The sequence below is a fragment of the Hyalella azteca genome, unplaced genomic scaffold (genome assembly GCF_000764305.2).
Source record: "Hyalella azteca isolate HAZT.00-mixed unplaced genomic scaffold, Hazt_2.0.2 contig16054, whole genome shotgun sequence".
NCBI lineage: Eukaryota > Metazoa > Arthropoda > Malacostraca > Amphipoda > Hyalellidae > Hyalella > Hyalella azteca.
The window spans coordinates 77235-101178 of NW_025945881.1; the positions used below are offsets into that span (position 1 = coordinate 77235).

The following is a 23944-nucleotide window of genomic DNA, read 5'->3' on the forward strand; positions in this document are numbered from 1 at the left end:
TGTATGCTTGTGATCATAAGAGTGGAATCGATAATTTAATAAATAACCAGTTCACACGTTTTCTGTTCAGCTTCGTACGGTCGCCAGCACACAGTGCTAGTTGAGGCTAGAGATGTTACCTCATAGCATCGGTGTGAAGCTTATGGGATGATGATTTACCTCACCTCGTGTTCATACCGCTTAAGTGTTACCATCTTAGTTGTTGATGTTGTGAGACAATTTCATCATAATTATCTGCTTCTATATGTAGTACCTCTGCTGATCTATATAGTAACTGCTTATAGCAGATTTCTTGGCAAGTTGAAGACGAGGCGAAATGTTTCATTTACGTTTTTCGTTCTTTCAATTTCTTACCTTACTAGCTAATATTGACGTTCTATTACTGTTATCTCTCTCCAATACATAAAAATAGGCATTAATGCCTAATTATAATGAAATGGTTTAGTGCACATACTACATTGAAGGAAGTTCTTATAAATGTTCGGTGGGAGCGGTGTTAGGTGTTGACGCCTGTAGAACTTTAAGTCATGGACTGTGTTAGCAAATAAAAGGGGAACGAACTTCATTACATGCATTTCAATCCTTCTGTGCTTTATCGCTAGTATTCAAATTTACCGTACGGTCAGATTTACCAACGAAATGAGAAGCGAACGAGCGGATATGTAATATCAAAAATAGTCAAGTGATTTCATACATATGCGCTCGCACTTAGTATTATTTGAATCAAATATTTGAAACTCAGTTTTATCGAATTTTGAATGCAGTGCTATAACTAATTACCAAATTCTATTCTAATGAAGGAGCCAAATTCATGAAACGTTTACTCATAATCTGGAAATGCGAGCAGTTACGATGTGCATCGTGGTGCAAGAATGCACACAATGAACATCTGTCGCACAATATACAAATTACACAGTTTTCTATATGTACACACTATCATCTTGTACTTATTCATTGCAAAAAATGTTTCATACGTCAAGATTGACAAATTTAACAATGATATGCTCAATGAAATGAATCAAATTTACATCTGGAAGCTAATTGGTCCCGAAATACCTACACAAAAAGATCTCGCTGTTTATTCAAAGCTTTGAGAAAACCTTAGCTTTTTTTTTGTTAAAAATACTGTACACCAAGTCAATCAGACACAAAAAACGCCTTAGTCGAATGACACTCCAGCATTGCAATTTCTAACATTAGACCGCCTTAATGAACAGGTTATACAATATTTAAATTAAAGCATCTAAGATGCACATTATATCTAATTGCAGAATTGGTTGATCTTAACGTGAAAATAAATGGCAAGTCAACATAAAGTTAGAGAGCCATAATGAATCTTCAACTAAATTATTCGCATGATTCAGAGTGAATGAAATAGAAATGGAACTTAATTACTAACATAAGTCCAATGCGTACTGGGATTTATGTTAGTAAACGATATTTTCACAAATGCATATAGATGTTCATGATTTGCCGTGTCTGGGAGCAGTAAAAAAAAGCGACACACGAGTGGGCTTAAATGAGTGATTTTGTACAGCAATGCATCGTACCGAGCATTATAAATGTTTTAAAATAATATTTAAATTCGAAAACCATGCATTAATTCAAAATAACCAGACAACAGATTAAACGCAATGCGAATGACGATACATAACTTGGTCCATCAATGCTACTACCTTCAAAAAATGTAAACCCGCAAACACATGCATCGTTTTAAGAAAAAAATATCGGGTACAATAGAATCCAGAGTTAAAAAACAGCTTCTTGCTAATATGAAAAAACGGGTGCGAAAAAGACGGGAATCCTTTAAAATTCGATAACCGGCAAGACTGTCGAACGTGCAAAGCTAAATGGGCATTACTTTCCCGAGTTTCACTAATTGAAAGAAATCACTTCAATGTATTAGGGGTCAAAACATTTTCTATTTTTTCTAGAGATCGATTATATGTTTGAAAAAAAAGCTGTACTGAGCTGGCATGACAATGGCAAGTGAAGGCAATGTTTGGAGATCTTTTTACGACACGTTATCCAAAGAGCATAAAACTTGTCAAATAACATAAAAATGTCAGCTTTACTGAAAAATAGCGAGTCAAAACTGAGATATGAACACTAAATGTATTATGTGATGAAATGTCCCTCGCAAGAGGTGCACTGGAGATTCTTCGGCTGAACTCTATATTCAACCGGAGGAATGAATAAGTTTCATTCCATGCACACCAGTGATAAATAGCCTCAGGCCAACTTTACGATCGCTAATCCTAGGCAAGTTGTCAATGAAATCAGGACATGAGATCTAAAGCGTCAAAACGATAAAAAATTTTCCTTTAAGCCAATGATTTGTGACTTTGTACCAATGTTTCAAATTAAATGGCCATTTTAAATAAATAATGATATTAGTCGAATAAGAAAAATTCGTGTAAAATGTGCTGGGGGTCATTGCGCCTGTAGATCCAAGGGAGCTTTAAATTTCTATTTCTAGAACACTTTAGGCAGAAGTTTGTATTTGACCCGGCCAGTGTAGGTGCTCCATGATAGTCCATATTTAAGTGAACAAGTTCGTTCAGTCTCGTAGATGCGGTGAAGCAACGAAGCGAAGCTCAGGAACAAATTTAGCCATGGTAGACCGTGCTTGAAACCTGTCAATAAAATACGGCGTTACGAAAACTAAAGAAGTGAAAGAATCATCTAGTAAATTAAGCAAGGAATTTATTGAAAATATGAACCAAGCATAAGAAAATACAGGATTGGATACATTATTGCACCGAGAAGATATTCCTTATTTATATTTCTACACCAGCGTCTGAACATTGTAGAACACTTTCAATACAACACATCAAAAATCTTAAGACATTATCTATCATCACGCAATGAGAAATAATTTTGCAGTGGTTTGGGGTAATTCAAAACTCACCACAAAGAAGGCACAGCGAGAGCTGGACGAGCAGATCTCCCAGGTAGTTGGGATGCCTCACAACCCCCCACCAGCCTGAGACCAACAGACGCGTGCCAGCAGAAGTCGGCAGGCTTTCTAGGTCTGAAGGATATCAGGAGTTATGATTTAAAAAATCCGTGTAAATAAGGACATTTTCTGCCATGCAATACTAATTTTGTTCACGAAGCGTGTAACTAAAAAAAGTTATATTGAAGCTGTGATAGGAGAAAATACAGGCGGAACATTACGGTTTTGTAGAGCTCGTTGACTGAAATTGCTTCCAACATTACAGCCAACATCAAAATAGTGAAATACGATTAGAGGTAAAAAGGTTTACGTTAAGAGGAGAGAATCTAATAAAGTGTATTTATTGCACGAGATACGACGGTAAAAAGACCCAAAAAAATTAAGATTAATTAAGTAGCAAAAAATGTATAGTTGTACGACGAGGGACTCACGAGCAAGGTTCGGGTCCGAAGGATTGGTTCGGAAGGCGTGCTTCTGGTTGTTGGCGCCACGAACCAGGATGTAACCAGCCAGGTAAATGACCACGATCCCGGCAATGCAGTACCACGGCAAGGGTGATCTGAATAATGTGTAAAATCGTGCAACGTGAATAATGAGATCACAGCTAAACCAAGTGATATTATTACACATTTCTCATGTGCTATGTGGTTCAATAATTAACAATGTCAATAATGTGACCCAATACGAGTGAATCTAAAATTCCCAGAATTAATAGGTTACGATAGTTTTATCAGACTCGACAATAAAAAAAACGATGTTTTGTCACTCGTAATGAAACGAGGGAAGGAAAAATACAAAATGCTTTACCTGAACATCATGAGGACGCGGGTGTTGACGATGAAGTAGTATGGCATGGTCAGGTAGAAGCCAGTTAGGAAATATCCTGATCCTTGTCGAGTATACTCCCAGGTGGAGTAAAAGTTCTCTTCAAACAACAGGAAATCCAAGCAATAGAATAACTGTAAAAAAAGACGACATTAGTTGACAAAATATACATGCAATTTGAAATTACTAGCATTTGACGTTCGAAGGCCCGAAAGTGTTATTTTAATCTTTAGGCCCAAGGCCCATATAATAAGAGATGATCACATAAATCTATTATACTTCTGATAAATGGGATTTATAGGTTTCGATACTTCGTGGAAAGATAAATATTTTATTGCAGAAACTATACAAGTATTTTAAAGAATTAAACTGTGCAAATCCTTAAACAACAACATTAAATTGTTCGCAAACATCCTGGAAGAAAGAATGCGGAATTGAATCTGAATCCAGGAGAAATAATCTCAATATGACATACCTGTAACGCCGCAAGTACGAAGAACTCGTTATTGTAGTTTGCCTTTGTTGTAAGTTGAAATTCGCGGATGACAAGTACAAGCAGAAGCAGCGACTGCAAAATATGGTTAGGTTTAAAAATGAGAAATAACAAATGCTTGAAGGTCATCGCAATAAGCATGATATATCTATCATACAAGCAAACTAGATTTCCTGTTTTTTATCATTTTAATTTTTGCAAACATTTGGAACATTAATTAGTAGGGAAATATAAATTTCCATTTTTTGTTTTGATTTGCTACATTTAATTTTAGTCAAGAAACAGAAAAATTAAATTAAAAAATCGAATCAAAAATGTTGCTTACAGAAACGATGATAGAATGTTTTATGAAGAAGCTCTTGATATCAATGCTGCCGATGCGCGGGTTCACTTCACGACCTTCGATGAAGTCAGGCAGGAAATGTCCCACAATTCTTGGGTTGCGGTTGCTCCGGGGGGCGTAGAAGCTTTTGATGTAGAGGGCGAGGCCGAAGACAAGACCCAGTGCGGCGTGTGAGACAATGAGGGGACGCAGAAGCGTGTACACTTCAGAGACATTCAGTTTGAAGTAGTGGGCCAGAGGAAACAGTAGACAGGATACGAGCAACAGCACCAAACCTGAACAACGGAAATGATTCATTAAAAAAAAGAGAATAATAAATCTAATTAAACGAATCACCAAAAGTATTAACCTAAATTACAACAAATAATTAAAAGTTTAAATTTAAAATAAGAAATTCACAGTATAATATAACTATAGATTCGTTAACAAATAATTTTCATGAATGGAAAGTTGATGGATTTACCGTTGGTCCTGGCCTTTGCACCGTTAGGCAACACTCTGGAGCGAACTGGTATATAAGAGAGCACCAAGTGTAGCACCAGAAGACCCAGAGTTATGGCCACGGCACGGATGTCATAGTATTGTTTCACCTGGCTAGAGAAGGTGGGCACTTCCAAAACGGTGCAGTTCTTCTGTAATAATCACATTAAAAACCAGCTTAGTCAAATGAAATCACCAGGAATCCAAGATATTTATAAAATTCAAAGGGCGTTCCAGCCAGAAACGGCATAGGAAAATTTTGAAATTTACTTTACACATAAAATACTAGATGTTCACAGCAAAGGTTACGTAGGCGTGATTGCAGAAAAAATTGATAATTTCTTAGATATTTGCGATAACGAGACTCACAAAATTCATATGAATTATCACGCATCCAATCCATAGGTCGTGACGATGACTAATAAAAATTATTGGACTTCCAAAAAAAAAAAAACACTCATTTCATGGGGAAATTGACACAATTTGATCACATTGTTGAATGAATATTAATTCCATTTGCGGCTCAAACTAACTTTGGTGCAAGCATAAGACATCGTAAGAGGGGCCAGAGCGATGAAGATGATGAGTGGAAGGGAAGTAAGAGCTGGCAGTAGCACGTCCCAAACTGTAGCCAGGGCTCTCTTGATGCTTGCCCATCGTCTTGTCTTACTCCCGCTGCTGCTGCTTGGTTTCGCCGATAAGTTCTTTACATCATTGGACTGAAATAAAATACAATAATTTTAAACACGGAACTGAAAAAAGAGTATAAATCAAAGAAAGTTTGTATGGTCTTTCCTCTAAAAAGATTTTATACGTCATTGGAAAGAAGTCAGAAAAGATTTTCCTTTCTTTGCATAACGAATAAAGTAAAGCCTTATTCATTGTACAACGGCATGACTTATTAGGTATTTAGTACGTATCTTCTTTTTCTATACTTTTAGCACCTGACGGTAGTGTATCATAAAATTTTATACTCTACCCATGTAAACTTCACAACCCAAATAATGTTAACTCTAGGATTACTTCAATGAGGCTCGAAAGCAACGCAGTCCATTTATTTTCAATATATGATCATAAGTACAAGTGTACAACCCCGCAAAAAATTAACAAATTTTTTTTCAATAACAGAGCATCTCCTTACCTTTTCGTCGGAAGACAGTCTGGGGCTCTGTCTAAGTGATGTTACTCGAGTTTTCTCTTCGTTTGAGGAGCGTGAGTTCTGCGAGAAGGAACTGCTCGCGCTGCTGTTTACAATACGTCTGCTGCTTGCTCGAGATGGACTTTTGTTGCCTGCAACAGAGAAGCAAGAGATTAATTTTCTTCTAAAAGGTGTAATTAGGCACATGTGACAAACTTTCAAGTTTGCATACAATGACAATTCATAATTAAAAATTACATTAATTAAATAATAGGTGCTTTTATCAACTAGTATTGATGAAGTTAATCATGAAAAGAATAGGATGCACCAACTATTCCAGCATATCACTGCAAATCATCTCCCGGTATAATGGGGCAATCGATTTTTCGTTCAAGTAAAATTGGTAAATTAGAACAGAAGGGTTGAAATTGCATTATTTTCTCAAAGTCGCTTCAAATTTTCTTCCATCGGACCCAGGCATATGAACAAAGATTTCAGGATAAACACTAAATGTGAGAAAATATATGAAACAAGATAGTTCCAATACTTTTGAAAGGTAGGAAGTTAGGAACTCAATGCTGGAGTTCCGAGAAAATGAAGCATTACACATTACACTAGTACTCGTAGTGGATATTAGTAACTAACTTTCACTGGAATTCGCCGTGGAGTTTAACATGGTTATCTCAGTTTTCGATATCCTGGCAGGACTTTTACTAGAAGCTCTTGGTCGACCAGGGCTCCTTTTGGCAGCTTGTACTCTGCCGGGACTCTTGCTCGTCTTCTTGTTGGGACTCTTCGGGACACGCGTGGGACTACGACCACGAGACCGGGAGCGAGAGCGCTTGAACGAAGTCAGGGCCTGCATGAAATGAATTTAAGAAATTCATTTTTTCTTTAAATGGAGGAAATTATAAATAATAAGGAAATGGTAACAAATTTTCCTTGTCAAATGGTCTCAATTGAAAACTTTATTAATTTTATATAACATCTTTAGTTAATCAATAACGATAGAATAAACATCAAAGTTAGTATACCTTCGGAACAAAACACTTTTGCTTCGATCAATTTTTTTCAATTTTGAGTAGCGATGAAATGGCATGCATGACTGAACAGGATTCAAGAGCTTCACTATAACCAATTCCAAAGGCACAGTGAAGCACTAAAATTAAGCACACGAAGAGAACGCACCTCAAGAAAGAATGAACTGGATACGATTCGATCAGTAACTTTTTAATTAATTGAGCAATTTCATTAATTACTAGAAAAAAATTATCATTCTCCGTCACACACACAAGAGAAACTTAAATTTTTCGCCAGCATTGACAACTAAAAGCAAGAAACTCACAGCAACATCTCTGTATTTGACGGCCAACTTGCTTTCATCTTCGTCATCGAACTTGACGAGGTACTCGATGTCGTTGAAGTCTTCGATCTCTCCCTCGAAATACAAGCCACTGCCCGGCCATTTCGCCCTCACTCGCTCACCAATATTGAACTTTCGCTCCGTCATAGCTACTCAAGTTTCCTCGTACCTCCTTCACCTGAACAAAAAAAAAAAAACTTGAAAAGAGTTTACAATGTAAATTCAAGAATATCTAATAATTTTCATTCAATAAATGTAAAAAAAATCTGATAAACAACCTTCTGAAAAATCTGATGAAGAAAAATCTTCTCTAAAAAATATCTGATAAAACCCTTAATGGGAAAAAATGTATAAATAAGAAAAAACAGGAAATTGTAGCATGAAGGTTGTTAACTATGTATATGAATGAAAATGAAGTTTCATTCATTTTCGGATAGAAAGTCTTGCATAACAATTCAGTTTCGTAGTATCGCGTGGGAGAAATTGGCAAACCCAATACCTGACCAAAATATTCACAACGCGAATAGGCCGGGGCAAGGATAATAACACTTCAAAGGTCTAAGTTTTCGGTACGTCATGCCCCAAAGGGTACGTTTTTCAGGAACGGACATAGCGCGTGGTAAAACACCGCCGACGCCCAGTCATAATAACTTCACGTAATTCATCAAGAGGATTATATTAAATTTTCCAATTACGTTAATTATTATTCATCCATTTTGCTTCAGCTTTACTTAGGAAATCATTCGAGTTCGACAACCTCCTTCCATATATGTAGAGTTCAAAATGTTGTACACCGTATTTTATGTCGATCTCTATCCCATAAACAGTAAAAAGTCTTGCTGTAGATAGCGTAAAAAATACTACAAATATGTATGTAATTGCGCCCCACAACGTATGACCCGACTTCTTGCCAAGAGTTGGTACTACAGAGAACTCAACAATAGTTTTGATGAAGCCTCTATTAATATGAAACTGACTGTGATGAAATAATAAATGGAAACGGCCCACGTTTCATTCTGTGCTGCGAGGAAATTCAAGTCGCTGAATCGTAACGGCGTAGTAAAGCATTGTAATAAGACTTTTTTTTTAGAATCACAGTATCGGAACGGCAGCATGCGTTGACTGACTTGCGTTGCATTGGAACATATCTTATGTTCACACGTTAGCTAGACCGCTAATGTCTACCGTAGGTAATTCCAGCAGATAAATATTCTACACTAGCATAGGAGTTGCGGTAAAAGTTTTTGTTGGGCTCGACGAATGAATAGTTTCTCTTAGTCGAAAGTTATTTTATATTTCGACTAATTCTCTGTTGGTCCACGTGGGCTCAGGGCTTGGCCTCCTGACTAAGAAGTCTAAGAAAATATAATTGTTATAATTGCACGTAACAGCCAAGTTAATAAAACCTTAGAAAAATTGCCATGATAGCTTCATTTAACTCAAATAAAAACATGTTTACACGTATATAAGGAATTCACGAGTCTTACTAGGAATTCATGGCGTGAAATAAATAATAGAACCGACGATTGCAACTGCGAAGTCATTGCCATTGAACGGCAGCGAGGTCAAGATTTGTTTAATTCAGGAATAGTCCGCACTAATCCTTAGCTATCACGTAAAGTAGGATACGATGATGCACAAAACCACAGCACCACTTTTCTGACTACATACAAGCTAACCAAGTTTAAGATTAATTACGAGTTTTTTTTGTTAGAATTTCTAAAAACATTTGCCCATTTTGTACCCATTTCAGTTTGACTCGAAAATACCACTGTAAGAAATCTGACATGAGTGGGTTGTATGAAAGCCTCAGACCAGCCGATGACTCAATCCAGAATTAAATTAAAACAGACGCTCGGATTCGACATTTAACACAATATATACAAAATAGCTTATTCGCATCAATATTACAAGCCAAACTTTGTTAATAAAATTAGATGTATCGTTCAGACAGGAAATTTACCACATTAAATTAGTCATATAAATAGTCCCACAGACTTTTTCGAAAGTCCTCTTCGAAAGAACGTCATCTATGTGAACAATTATATGGTCTATCAATTACATTATTGCTCAGATACATACACCACACTGACTAGACTTGATTGGTGCAGATATTATGTATTACAAGTATAATGCCATCACGATGCTCCATTCACCAAAGGCAAGTTTCTCTGAACGTATTTGCCGGCTTGCGAGCATAAGAGTAAAAATAAATACAGCAGCCAGTAACGCGGAGGCAGCACAAGACAAAAGAGCTTTCATTTAGAACTCGAGGCAGTAGTGGCCCTCAGGCGACGCAACAGACTTGACACAAGCAGGCCTGAAGGCGAGTCCGACCACGGGACTATCAAATGCGTAGCTATGTATACACATAACATAGACAGGGACTATCAAATGCGTAGCTATGTATACACATAACATAGACACAGGCGTCGTATAGATACAACATAAGAGTTTACATGAACGTCGCTACAAACATCTCGCCGCGTAACTAGGTTTTTTACACAACATAAGAGTTTACATGAACGTCGCTACAAACATCTCGCTGCATAACTGTGTATAGATACAACATAAGAGTTTACGAGAACGTCGCTACAAACATCTCGCTGCATAACTGTGTATAGATACAACATAAGAGTTTGCGTGAACGTTGCTACAAACATCTCACGGCATAACTGTGTATAGATACAACATAAGAGTTTGCGTGAACGTCGCTACAAACATCTCGCTGCGTAACTATGTATTTACACAACATAAGAGTTGATTTGAACGTCACTACAAAAATCTCGCTAACTATGTATAGATATAACGTAAGAGTGTGCGTGGTTATCATTAAATATCAACAAACATAGAGATGACAATCAAATAGCCTGAGTGCATGTAAAGCTTATCATTTAAGGCAATAAGTTATTATCAATCTTGTAGGCACTTAATACAACATGCTAACATTGAATACACAACTGATTGCAGTGGAAGGGAAAACATTAATAAATGTGGTACTGTCATATCATTTAGGCTTGAAATCAGTGCTGGTTCTTACTCATGATACGATGTTATTTCCCTTTCTTATAAAAAATTAATACTTATGACTGTTTATAGAGAATCTATTGTGTAATTATCAGACATAATTCACATCCCAAAAACATTTGAGAGGCTTAGATGAATGTTTTTTGAAATTCCATACACAATGGTTCAAATATAAACTAAAAAGCAATCCAGTCAGGCAACTAAATCAGTTGCAAAATATCAGAGAAATATAAAAGAAAATATAGCTTCAGATTTGTAGATCCAACATGGTATGTGCACTTGTTCATATATTATCTCTTTTGAATTCCACCTTCTTCAGAATACCAAGGACTTGCTTTTTCTGATTAGGACTAATACTGGTGCTTAACTAGCACTTAATCACAAATCCATTTCATAGATTTAGCATGCAAAATAAAGGACAAGATTGATTTATTCTTTATATGGTTAGATTGCTAGAAAATGTATCACCAACAAATGGAACAATAGATAAGTATAAATGCATATATGGAATTATAGTAAATTTCAAGACATATTGGCAACAGTAATTATTATTACACTTGTTTTAGAGCATGCACATGTAAATCAAGCTAGCTAAATTGAGAAGTTGCATCAAGATCAGTATTTTGTTAAAAAAATAGGTCTTTGAAAATCTTAATAGAAATCTTTATTTTTAACATTGGTCAATATATTAGAATATTTTTTACTGAACAAGTAGTCTTCCTTTAACTGAACCAACTGACTCCTTTTGTAGCATGGGCCAGATTTACTTAATAGAAGTAAAGATTTAACAATGCCTTCAATACATGTAGTTGCTCCACAATTTAGCCTTTTAGAGAACATAAAAAGAACTTAAATAATGATTATTTCAAATACTGAGACAATTAAAAATATTATTATTATGAAATAATATTAATCTAATTTGAATGTAAACAATATTACTCAAAGTTTACTCACAGAACAATTAAGCTGTAAGTAAATTCCTAGTAAATTTTAGTATTCCTTCAGGTCATCGTTAAACATAGCTAACTTGACATAAGAAGATATTATTATTATTAGCACAAAAAGTGAGACTGAGAAACCATCACCTGAGAGTTGAGACTGAGTCACTGAACCACCTGAGACTGAGTAACCATCAGTGACACCTGAGTTGCCAGAATACCTAGTCTAATTCAAGTCGCCACCCTAATATATAAAAATGCAAACATAAACAATAGAATTGATCAAAGAAAGAACTTTTAATAGGAAATTTGTCTACCTTGACTGTTTTTTTATTGCGTAGGTGCAACAAAAATACTATTGATATATTATATACCGGTATTTTTTACTAAAACATGATTCAAGTGCAGTAGCTAGCAAAACACTAGCGACAAAATACCACAGTTGAGGGATGGAAGTCATCGGTCAGTGGTCACCATGGAAATGCAAATTCACGGAACTCGCTCGTTAAATTAACCGATTTTCGAAGCCAACATAAATATCAAAGAACTTTAATAAACTTTTTAAAAAGATATTCTACACAAGCGCAGTAGTTCAGATATTTACGTAAACCACGTGACTTCAGACTTCAGTACGGTCAATCGAATGTTGGAAATCTTATTGTTCCAGACACACGGCGAGAAGAAACGTTGGTATAATTGAGAGGCATTTACCATTACAAAATTGAAAACGGTGAGCAAAATGTAAAAAACTAATTCAGAGACTTTATAAATGAAAACTTGTTGGTACTATTTTTCGTTTAAAGCTTGTGGTCTATTCACTCTATTGATAAATGTAATTTAGTAAAACGCAAGTCTTCATTCTCATGTCTTATTTACATCAATTTTAAAATAAATTTTAGACAATTCAATCTCCTACGTAAAAGAAAGCCAACATATTCATTTCAATACAAGCAAATCAGAGTTAGCCTATCATATTAAATAATTAATGTGACTATAAGCACAAGGTAACCCGTAACCTAATGTAATTCTCGATACGTGAACGCAGCTTGTGTTTACGAGAGGCAGCAGCGTCACAGCGTCAGTAGCATTGAGCAACATGGCGACCTATGTCAACTACAATTAACATTCGATACAATTCAAAAGCTTAAAGCTCAGTACTTAGCAGGATAACAACAAAACACTGGCAAAGTAAGCGAATGCTATCGAAAAATAACACATATCAAGCAAATAATGAAAATTCTACAATACTAGCTTCTTCGATCGGCAACAGGCAAACATGGTTTTGAAAGCGCCGCCCGGTGTTTAGAATATTAAGAATCAATTATTTCTAAACGATACTAACTATTAGATGAAAATTATGATCCAAAACATGAAAGACATTTATTTGCACTGAATTTGTAGAAAATTTCTTACGCATAATTAAACAACTCACAATAATCAAGCAACTTTTACAAAGAATCACTAACCGAATGGTTGGCCACACTTCCACAGCTCTACTAACGGACGCTTTGGCGCGCTACCTCGGATGGCTGTTATTGGTCGCCAGTTCAAATGTGGGGCCAATTTGCCATATCTAACGCCCAACATGTATAGAAGCTTCTTCCTGATTCGCTGTTTTGCCTCTCTATACTCTGTAATATGCGCTGTTATTGGTTGAAATTTGTCATAGCTTTGAAAGAATGTTGTGTAATGGGCGTAGTAGAAACTACACGAGATCTTCCGTCGACAGTGAATATGGGCAATGGTTCTAAAATATTCACATATTTTAAATCCCGTGACTGTAAACATATGAAATTCAGAGATTTTCCCTTGAACTTGCGCAATCTATTTTTAACCAGATTTTATGAAAATATAAGGCAGGCAAACGTTTAATTGAAACTTGCACAGAGTCTGCACTAACTTGAAAAACGTAAAATACGCGCTAAATACAATCTTTCTTTGGACGGAAAGATTGTAATGTTTTTAACAGAAGCGGATCAGGATTATTATCAAACGCACAAAACTATGTGCAAATAATGCCATTGGCGCGTAAATATTAACTGTAATCCTGCATCGTGCATCATCGTGCAGTAGAAAATTGTTATTGGAAACATACGATGTCAAGGAGAGAAATTCTTTGTCTACCCCACATGACAAAACAATGTAACATGCACACAAAGTACTGCTTAGCTCGTGAAAAATTACTGTTTTCATGCACGAGTTAAGCCCAATCGTTGAAACTTTGGTGCTCTTTTCCTAAAAAATTCCAGGCGAAGAGTATAAGTAGGATGATTTGCTAGAGGCAGAGCTTCAGCTATCAAGCTATTTCACGCCGGAGGTCAAAAATTAACATCGCCAGCAAGGCAGTAGGTCTCAATTACTGAAAATTTCCCAAATTGATGTTCACCAAAATGGGGGCTATGTCACAATTGTCCAGCCTGCTGAAGCTGGCTCGAGAGAAGCAACGTTTGCATTTCAGGGAGAGACGAAGTGACAAGAACTGAAGAAGGGAGAAGTGAACAGCATCAGAATTAAAGTCACTCGAACAAGAGTACGCTGATACGAGACGTCGGTCTGCCAAACGAGAGTCAGAGAAGATAATTGCAAGGAATCCTGCATACAAGATATAGCTTAATCCCACAACTGCCTTGCCTAGATAACGACATAACCCTACTAATGCCTCACCCATAACTGAGACCAGCCGTCAGACACCACGAGCTCTGAGTGGGTGGATAGCTAGAGGTCAGCATAGCCTAAGTCCACAGTGCGATTTATATACCTTCCCGAGCGTAACGCAGCCGGGCATCTTTACGGCTTTTGACACAAGCGCCCACCACAACAGCGCAGTTCAGTCACAGGCCGGAGCGCAGCAGGCCCTACCCGCCTACCGCAACAGCTACTCCTAACGTAACCTAACCTAACCTGCGCCGCCTGTTGCGTTCCGGCGCTGTGAAGCAGTGGCTGTGTTGTGCAAAGCGGATTTACTGTTAGCCGGAGTTACCCACAGCTCATTGGTCTGAGGCTATGTGTAGATATTGCATGCTGATGGTTGGCGTTAGGCCCAGGGCCTGTTTAAGAGTCAATTTTGTTACCTACGGCTGCGCTCCCCTCTGAGTTGGGTCGCTGAGGAACAATGCTCCTATGAACGCCAAATCATATATGTATTCTGACGAGCACAGTAACGCGTCAAAATTCCTCCCTGACTGCCAAAGCTACAAATACTCAGCAAACTTTCCCAGCTTTACTCAACTGAATGTGTTGATCACTCTGGTAACACGTTTTAAAACGGTTATTTTGTTTCTCACAACGAAAATTTTAGGGAGAATGAAGTGTACAAGTGAACATACAGTTTAATGACATCCTTTAATTACAAAGCACGACCTGACGCTCGGCAGGCTGCAGGTGGAGAAGTACAAGAGTTCATAGTCGTTCTGGTGGAGCGGATGTAGCACTTACCTATAAAACTATCACTGAAACCAAACTATCACCAAGCTTAAAACGTGTTTTACACACAATGCATGCGATCACTCAATGGTAGAGACATCCTAGTCGGTCTCTAACCAGAATAAGGATCGCTACTAATCTTGCAGATAGCAACCATGAAACCAAAATTTACTGGCACAGTAGAAATTCAGTTAACAGAAGACGTAGTGTAAATTCAAACTTCAATTCCTAATATATATGGCAACTTACTTCCATGGGCTGAAAACGCGTGCCAAGTTAGAATGAGAAATCTTTGCAACTGAATCGACTATGAAAACATTTCTTTGCCAGGCAAAGCTAGTCCGAAAAAGCTTGTCAGTTTCAGAGAACAGGATTAGATTTCAGTTGAAACATCTCGAAAAGACCAGGCAGGATATGAATTAATTTCAAATACGGTGGCAAATAGACAGCTTGAACAAATCGTGAGTCACTACATAGTACAAAAATGAACTGAATTAACAATACAAAAGGGTAATGATATAATAGAGTTCACATTTCGTGTCAATACCAAAATCTGGGCAGGCAAAAGTCTACCTATACGACTACGTGGTAAAGTTTACCAACGCTAGAAACTGTTGCTAATGTACTGCCTACTGAGGCGGGATTATTGACATGAGGGAATTTACAAACTGCAGAGGAGGGATTATTGACACGAGACGGGATTTTAAAATCTACTTTCTAATTCAATGGCCGGTCAATAGCGATCTAAGTGTCAGTGCAGGTGTGGTCGATACATTGAATAACTACAACGACACATCCACGAGGCAACTCTACAAATTCAGTAAATTAAGTAAGCCCCCGTCGTTCAGCTCAGAGTACCTCTTAACAAAATAACAAGGAGGCTTCTCGCAACGCTCTATTGAGCTGCTGCGAGGAACATTGTAAAGTTGAACTAATGAAACGCTAACAAAGTCATGCCTTTGATCCAAATAATAACATAATATACCCAAAAGGATGTACTTGCGGTGCAGATTTTCAGGGAGCACGAGCCAAGCTGAAGAGTTACCATTATTACCATAATAAAGGGGAGGTTATGACTACTTTTTATGCTCTCAAAAAGATAAGCTCGCTATTACTTTAACAAAGCTGGGTGGGCAATGGATAAATACATAAGAATTATTGCAACGTAAGTCGAAGTCTAAAGCGAGCACACTCACAACTAAAACAACTCCTTATCACCGTAAAACTTGGAACAAAGTTAATGCCCTCACTCGCGTAAGTGCTCTTAAAGTGTACTTATATTAGAAACACGCACTTGAAAACACTTCCACGCACACATCTTTCACCATCAAACGCTCACACATCCACACTACTAAGCAATAGTACATCATTATTTTACAGTAGACAATAGTAGCCTTATACAAGTACTCTGTTAAGAAGTAGTACACACGACTCCAGTTATTTATTCGAAAAAGCTACAGCTGCTGATGCTACTGCTGTTACTTCTGCTCCTTTACTGCTGCAGCGAATATTGAAAATTAATTTATCTTATCTTGCATGATAAAAAAGGAAACCAAAGCAGTGAATATTTCACATCAACAAAAAAAATCACCATTGTTAAAACAGCGGACTCGAAAACGTGTAAAATGTATACTCGGAGAAAGGCCTCCGGTGTTTATCCGAAAAGAGTGAGGGTTTATTGTGAAAGTAGAAATTTGTTACAAATAATAAGCAAACTAGCGCGATTTAAACTGCAATGATATCGATGAGACGGCAATAACGAGAAAGTAGTTAAAGCCAAAATTTTTGTGAAGAACCACAAGTTTCATCCTAATGCCACCTCTTGTAGTCATCTGATCGAGAAAATGCAAGTAGTAACGCCTCTCACCAAGTCTATAAAGCAGTTAAACTTGAAGGAAATAATAAATGAGTGATTGGCATCTAAGAACATCAGCTTTAGCGCTTTGAAGAGTAGGACGCTGGTTACTCAATGATTCTAAAGCGTTAAGCTCAGCATTTTCACGCTAAACTCCCAGTCCTTTTATGTAAATGTACAATAACATAATAGGGTTTGAGTTGACTAAAAATATACCCAAGTTTCGTGCAATACCAAACGACGAGCAATGAACAATCAATATCAATGGTAAAAATATACAGTGGGAAGAACATAGGAGGAACACGGCATACGGTATATCTTTACGATTGCTAGCTAAAACTGAGAGTTCATTAGCAATCAGCCAACATTTCAAGGCAAACGTTTCGTTGGAGAAACAATAAAGTAACAAAGGTGCACATGAAAGTCACGAAGCCTGAAATTACCATTGAGTAAGTAAGACAACTAAAAATTCAATTATGCAGCAAATCACGTATGTAAAGAAACGCGGTAGTATGCGCAACAGATTACATCTAAGGACAACTAATCAAGTCAAACTGGTAATGCTTCGTATAAAATATACATAGTCTTGCCATTACTTCTTACCACGGCGACTGGCACGCTCCGTGGCAGGAGTATTCTTAGCAGCGGCTCCTTTAGCGCCTCCTTTAGCAGCCGCTGGTTGTTTGGTCTTAGTGGCCTTAGTTTCTCCTTCTTGTTTTGCTTCATCTGGCCGCTCCTTGGTTTTTGCAGCAGGCGGATTTTTTTTGCCTTTTGCAGCCTTGTTATTTTCCTCAGGCTCATCAGTTTTATTAGACTCCTTGGCTTTGGCAGCTACTGGAGGTTTTTTGCCTTTAATCGTCTTGGTTTCTTCCTCGGGTTCTTCGTTTTTTGGTTCTTGCTCTTTGAGTTTGGCGGCTGCTGGTTTTTTCTTCTCCTTGGCGTTCGCGGGCTTAGTTTCAATTTCGTCGTCAGCGTCAGCAGCAGCAGCAGTAGTAGTGGTGGTGGTGTTGGTGGTAGTTTTACGAATACCTCTGCCTGACTTTGCAGGGGTGACCGCAACAGAAGCAGCTTCAGAAGCAGCAGCCTTCACTTCTTCATCCACAGCAGCTGCAGCCGCTGCTCGACCTCGGCTTCTTCCACCTGGCCAACGAATATCACAATATTAACAAAATATTTACTGTAAAATCTTGAAGCACATACAAATGGAAAGACATGACATATCTACAATTGATAAAAAACGTTCCACTAATCGAAAGAGAGTGACACCATAACTACTTATGATAACTGTAGAACCCAACTTGACGAACCAAAACTTGTGTCTATAAAAGATTACCGACAATAACAACAAATAAATGCATTCAAGCTGAGCAAAACTTTCTTGATGCCACAAAAAATTAACGTCAATGAAACGGAAAATGAGAGAAAATTCAATACAAACCATTTAAGTAAGGATGATTTACGTTAACCACGTTCCTTAAAATCAAACCGTAGAAAAAGTGAACTCAATTAACAAAATATATCTAAAAGTCTAAGAGTAACACTTTGGTAAAGGCCCAACAGAGGTAACTCCGTCTGTTACCAATAAGCATAGTTGCCACATAGCAAAGTAAATTCTTCAGGCCCTCAAAACTGAAGTGGAACAGAAAAATGTGCAGAATAACGAAATTTTCACAGACCTTGCATCAGTTTAAAACACGGAATTTTTAAATACCTTGCATTAGATAAAAAAAAACTTAATTAACTCACACGAAGGAATAAAACGGGAAATAAAAATCCAAACGGATTCTCATCATCAGAAACACACTAGAGAATTGATGTGGCATTCGTAAAAAAATCTTGGTAACCGATCAAAAATTCATCTCAAAATAGCAATGGCCTTATAACGCAAGTAGGACCTCCTCACCAGAGGGCTACGCACGTTTCAGATTCACTAAATATTGACTGTGTTGCGATATTTCTGAGTTTGTAATAAATCAATGATATCCATAATTCATCAATAGTGATTCGAAACTCGACTCCTTAAATTGACAGAACTCTTCACAAAGAAATTAGTAACATAAGCGGCTCGCTGGAGCTTAATAAAACCGTCATGTGTCAATATTGCTAAATCATTCACTGCAGAAAGTGTTCAATACAATAAAATAGTTTGTACAATTGGTGTGTAATATACGTCTATAATACGTACCTCGTACCAAAAAAAAAAAAGTCTAACATGAAACGACGAAATAAAAGTAATATATTTTCGTCACAACCTAGTATAGGTTATGACGAAAAATAGTCATTAGGCTGGAGACTAAGCAGTGTACAGGACAAACAAAAGTGCGCATCGAAAAAACATTCATGCGCATTTCAATACTAGACATTAGAATCAAATATAAACTGAAAGGTCAAGCCACACTGTCAGATATATTAAGTATTTGTGAGTGCTCAATAAACAACACGTGCGTCATTCATGCAACAATAAAACAAATTATAATGGTGATAATAATGATTAGTATGCAGTTGGAAAGAGGAAAGTCATATTTAACTAATCTTTAGCGTGCGATAACTTGACTATTCTCATCGCACATCAGAAAATAATTTACATTCGTGCCAAAAGCCTCGCTATATCCGCCAAGTTATGGTTATTTTAAAATCGATACTCCAATTGGGAAAATAAATGCTTTAAGTGGCACAAAAATATGAGCGATGCTCGCAATAAGTAGTTACAATTTTTAGTTAAAGAAAATAACGGCATGCTTCGTTCCGCCAGACATCAGAACTTTCAAAATTAAGTAGTTGATATTACGCGAGTGAAATGAAAATAAAAGCGAACGAGTTCAATAGAAGTGAGGATGTGAACGCATGCAATAAGATATCATCTAACATGACGGCACCGATATCCAAATAACGTATTTTCAATGATCACACAATTATATAAACAGCAAGTTAATGAGCCATCATTTGATTTTGAACTGATGGTATTTCCTTAATGCTTTTTGCGGAAATTTCTGCAAGATTTTGTCACTCTCACTCCACATAATTTTCACTTGGTCAATGCCAAACCTATCGAGCCAAGTTCATAAGAGTTTAAGTTTAAAACTATGCAAACATGAACAGAAATAATAGGTACAATAATAATAGAAAAAACACAAGAACCTCGTAAAATGAGCTGCGATAACTCCATGCTAAAACTCAAAAATTAACTCGTGTACAGCCATCATCAGGGGGCGAACACCGTGTGATGGTTAGATTAAAACAACAGGGTAGCGACTACAAGGTTCACACAGAACGATAGAAGTAGTGTATGACAGTTAAGTTTTAGATAAGTAAAAAGCATCAGCAACAACATTAACAACAAAGTCAAGAAGAGTAATAACGTACCGACGAACACACGAGGCTCATAAGTCAACTCAGAGTCCTGCAAAGAACAACGTGTGATCAATGCCACGCACTCGCACGTGCGGCATCCACCTGCTATACGTGGATGTACGCACGGTATCCACCTGCCTAACGTGGATGCACGCACGGTATCCACCTGCTATACGTGGATGCACGCACGGTATCCACCTGCCTAACGTGGATGCACGTACGGCATCCACCTGCTATACGTGGATGCACGCACGGCATCCACCTGCTTAACGTGGATGCACGCACAACATCCACCTGCTTAACGTGGATGCACGCACGGCATCCACCTGCTTAACGTGGATGCACGCACGGCATCCACCTGCTTAACGTGGATGCACGCACGGCATCCACCTGATTAACGTGGATGCACGCACGGCATCCACCTGATTAACGTGGAGGCACGCACGGCATCCACGTACCAAACGCTTCGCCTCAATTCTGCCGGTACTTCAATAATAGCGCGCCGTTATGCATGCATAATCGCTTTTTAAACTCACAAAATATTACCTTCAGAAAGATAACGAAGCTACTAGTGTTAGACAAAATAAGGGAAACACCTGAGAAATACACAGAAATATTTTAGTATGCATGGTGTAGGCCCACCCAGTGCGGCAATTACAGCTTCAAATCTCCGAGGTATTGATTCATACAAATTGTGAATTGCTTACAAAGGAATTTTAGCACATTATTCTCTTTAAACTCCCTCCAGCTCTTCTAAATACGATGGCGGTGGGAATCAATTCTGACTTGCATCTCTAAAATCGACCATAAATGTACGATAACATTCAGGTCTGGTGATAGTGGTGGCCAAATAAGATGCTCAACTTCATTAGAATGTTTCTCTTATCATTTTTCAACATTTCTATCGGTATGGATCGGGGGCAATTATCTCGAAAGATGCCGTTCCCCTTCGGAAACAGTGCTTGAACCATTGGATCAACTTGGTCCTCCAAAATTCCTAAATAGTCACAGCTGTTAATTCTTCCATGAAGAGAAATCATTGTTCCGCCGGATTTCCAAGAAATAGCACCCCAGATCATCACAGATCCGTCGCTTATTTCAAGGTTGGAAGGAGTCAGTCGGAATTAAATGATTCGTTTGGCTGTCTCAACACGTAAACTCGGCCAGAGGTTAGAAATAAAGAAAACGATGGTTCGTCAGAGAAAATTACATTTTTACACTGCTCGAGGGACCAATTCTGAAGGTTTTTAAACCACTCTAAACGCCTTGAAGCATTTGTATTTGAAACCAGAGGTTTTCTAATTGCAGCTTTTCCATAGAATCTAGATTTGTGCAGTTCTCGGCCGATAGTCTTTATGGAAACTGTGTTCTGTAGGTGTCCATAGAGGTCTGCAGTAATTTCAATTGCCGTCCGTGGTCTTTCGATTGTCCCTCACAATTCGATTAGAGTACCGACGGTCCCTCTCAAACAACTTCGAATTTCGGCCAAACCTGTGCTTTGCTGAGGACGTTTTTCATTTTATTTTAAAAGCAATCATTACTTTTGAGACCGAACTTCTCAAAACGTCAAGCATTCGGGAAGTTTCTGTCACACTAGCACCTGCCATACATACGGGCACCAACAATTTGGCTTCTTTGAAAGTTAGAGAGGTTTGTCATTTATAGATTATGTTATAGACACAAAAATTCTATAAAAATATCTGTGCAAAGATAAAATATCAACTAGCAGCAACAAATCAAAATGTCAGGTGTTTCCATTATCTTATTCTACCCCGTAATAGACTGGTACTTGACTTTCAACAGGAACACATCAATTTTCGGTTCTTGTTATCGCCAAGTTGCCCAATCGAAATGATCTTAGAAGAATTATTATTATTCGTTATCAACTGCGTGTAGTACACAAATTAATTAAAACTATTAGGCACACTCAACAGGGCTAAGTTCCACGTCTTAGCCGTACCTATCTTATTACTTCAAATCCAAGTTACTTATTCCCAGTTTGCGAATTTCAAGCATTAACAGCTTTATAGCTATGCAGAGCAAGCTCATGTACCCCGTTAAATGTGGTCCTAAATTTATAAACAAATGTATCCTCCAGAACAAAAGTATCTCCCAGAACAAATGTATCCTCCAGAACAAAAGTAACTCCCAGAACAAATGTATCCTCCAGAACAAAAGTAACTCCCAGAACAAATGTATCATCCAGAACAAATGTATCCTCCAAAAGAAATGTATCCTTCAAAACAAATGTATCCTCCAGAACAAATGTATCCTCCAGAACAAATGTATCCTCCAAAACAAATGTATCCTCCAAAACAAATATATCCTCCAAAAGAAATAAATCCTTCAAAACAAATGTATCCTCCAGAACAAATGTATCCTTCAGAACAAATGTATCCTCCAGTACCAATGTATCCTCCAAAACAAATGTATCCTCCAGTACCAATGTATCCTCCAGAACAAATGTATCCTTCAGAACAAATGTATTCTTCAGATCGAATGTATCCTACAGAACAATTGTATCCTCCAGATCAAATGCATCATACAGAACAAATTTATCCTCCAGATCAAATGTATCCTACAGATCAAATGTATCCTCCAGATCAAATGTATCCTCCAGAACATGACTCACCAACATGTGCGCTAGAAAGTGACGTGCAACACACGTGAAGCAAAACTGCAATTTTGTTTGCATGCTAATTATAAAATAACAAGACGAATGTGTTGGTGAAATTTGCCCTGGATCGAGAAAATGAACATTGTTTTCTTGAGATGAATTTGGTCTGTCTTTCAAATCCAGACCGGATATTACCATACATAGTTTTGAATGCTCGTTTTTATCTACGAAGTAGAAATTCAAAATGAGAATTAGTTTAAATTTTAGAAAAGAAATCAAATTTTCTACTCTGCAGTATATTTTCAAGTGTCATGCTCTCCAACTACAAGATCAAAGTCATCAAAAGAAGTGATGTTTGGAGCATAGCTAAGAGATTTCATTCTCAAGAAATACAATACGCTTCGAATGTTAGACCTAGTGCATCGTAATCATGAGGCCCGAACAATAAAGGGAGAGAAATTAAATGAAAATGTCATAATGAAGTGTCCCCATTTTTCCAGAACAAGAATGAAGATGCAGCTCAAAAGCATGGAACACGATTCGGATCCCCCATGTTCCATGTTCATATCGCCATGCTTTTCTTAAGATGGATTAAAATCGATTGTGATGAAAACGCTTATTTCACCTTCTACTCCGAGTAGCAGCTGCCTGGATTCCAGAGAAATGCCCACATCGTCGGTCCTTTCCAGAGCAAATTTGAGACTCATACGAACCCATACTTTATACATGCAATAAATAAAGTAATCATAGCCGACCTGCTTTAGGCGTGGCAGCGACGGCCTCCTTCTGCACCACCTCCTCGGTAGCAGGAGCGGCCTTCGCAGCTGCAGCCTTGCGGCCTCGGCCGCCCTTCTTCCGCCCCTTGGCCGGCGTCTTATCGGCTTCACTTTTTGTACTTCTTCGCCCTCGGGACTTGCTGCTCTTCCTCTTGCTCTTCTTAGGGCTCTTGTGAGTGCTTCTCCTCCTCTTTCTCGGCTTCTCGTCATCCTCTTCTTCTTCATCGTCATCGAACTCCTCCTCGAAATCTGAAGAAGTGACGCTCTTCTTCAGGCTTTCGGATGACGATGTCGACATTGCTACAAGAATTTTATGCATTCACTAAAAAGCAAATACTTCTTAGCTTCTCCATTAC

At 37.8% G+C, this 23944-nt stretch overlaps 2 protein-coding genes across 4 annotated transcripts; both read right to left on the reverse strand.

Moving 5' to 3' along the window:
- Positions 1 to 808: 808 nt before the first annotated feature.
- On the reverse strand, positions 809 to 13108 carry LOC108668053 (delta(14)-sterol reductase TM7SF2). Of its 3 annotated transcripts, none has more exons than XM_018155183.2 (12): positions 13033 to 13108; positions 7584 to 7779; positions 6884 to 7097; positions 6242 to 6390; positions 5634 to 5819; positions 5084 to 5252; positions 4603 to 4895; positions 4260 to 4352; positions 3767 to 3918; positions 3391 to 3518; positions 2912 to 3034; positions 809 to 2636 (listed from the first exon to the last, which is right to left on the reverse strand). In XM_018155183.2, the coding sequence occupies exons 2-12, from the start codon at positions 7746 to 7748 to the stop codon at positions 2476 to 2478; spliced, it is 1833 nt and encodes a 610-aa protein (XP_018010672.1). In that variant the 5' UTR covers positions 7749 to 7779; positions 13033 to 13108; the 3' UTR covers positions 809 to 2475. The 3 variants fall into 3 exon arrangements, with proteins under 3 accessions (XP_018010672.1, XP_018010670.1, XP_018010673.1); XM_018155181.2 differs by having other exon boundaries at positions 12999 to 13074; XM_018155184.2 differs by lacking the exon at positions 13033 to 13108 and adding an exon at positions 11884 to 12050.
- Positions 13109 to 14883: 1775 nt separating this feature from the next.
- Positions 14884 to 23835, reverse strand: LOC108668054 (nucleolar protein dao-5). The gene is made up of 3 exons (XM_018155185.2): positions 23568 to 23835; positions 20208 to 20244; positions 14884 to 17984 (listed from the first exon to the last, which is right to left on the reverse strand). The coding sequence occupies exons 1-3, from the start codon at positions 23817 to 23819 to the stop codon at positions 17437 to 17439; spliced, it is 837 nt and encodes a 278-aa protein (XP_018010674.1). The 5' UTR covers positions 23820 to 23835; the 3' UTR covers positions 14884 to 17436.
- Between the last annotated feature and the right edge of the window lie 109 nt (positions 23836 to 23944).

Coding starts and splice junctions, on each gene's coding strand:
- LOC108668053 (XM_018155183.2), bottom strand. CDS start 7,748: ATGACGGAGCGAAAGTTCAATATTGGTGAGCGAGTGAGGGCGAAATGG. Junction 7,098..7,583: donor TCAAATACAGAGATGTTGCT/GTGAGTTTCTTG, acceptor CATTTCATGCAG/GCCCTGACTTCGTTCAAGCG. Junction 3,519..3,766: donor CGCGTCCTCATGATGTTCAG/GTAAAGCATTTT, acceptor CACATTATTCAG/ATCACCCTTGCCGTGGTACT.
- LOC108668054 (XM_018155185.2), bottom strand. CDS start 23,819: ATGACGATGAAGAAGAAGAGGATGACGAGAAGCCGAGAAAGAGGAGGA. Junction 20,245..23,567: donor CGCTGCCACGCCTAAAGCAG/GTCGGCTATGAT, acceptor TGTTCTTTGCAG/GACTCTGAGTTGACTTATGA. Junction 17,985..20,207: donor TGAGCCTCGTGTGTTCGTCG/GTACGTTATTAC, acceptor TTCGTTGGCCAG/GTGGAAGAAGCCGAGGTCGA.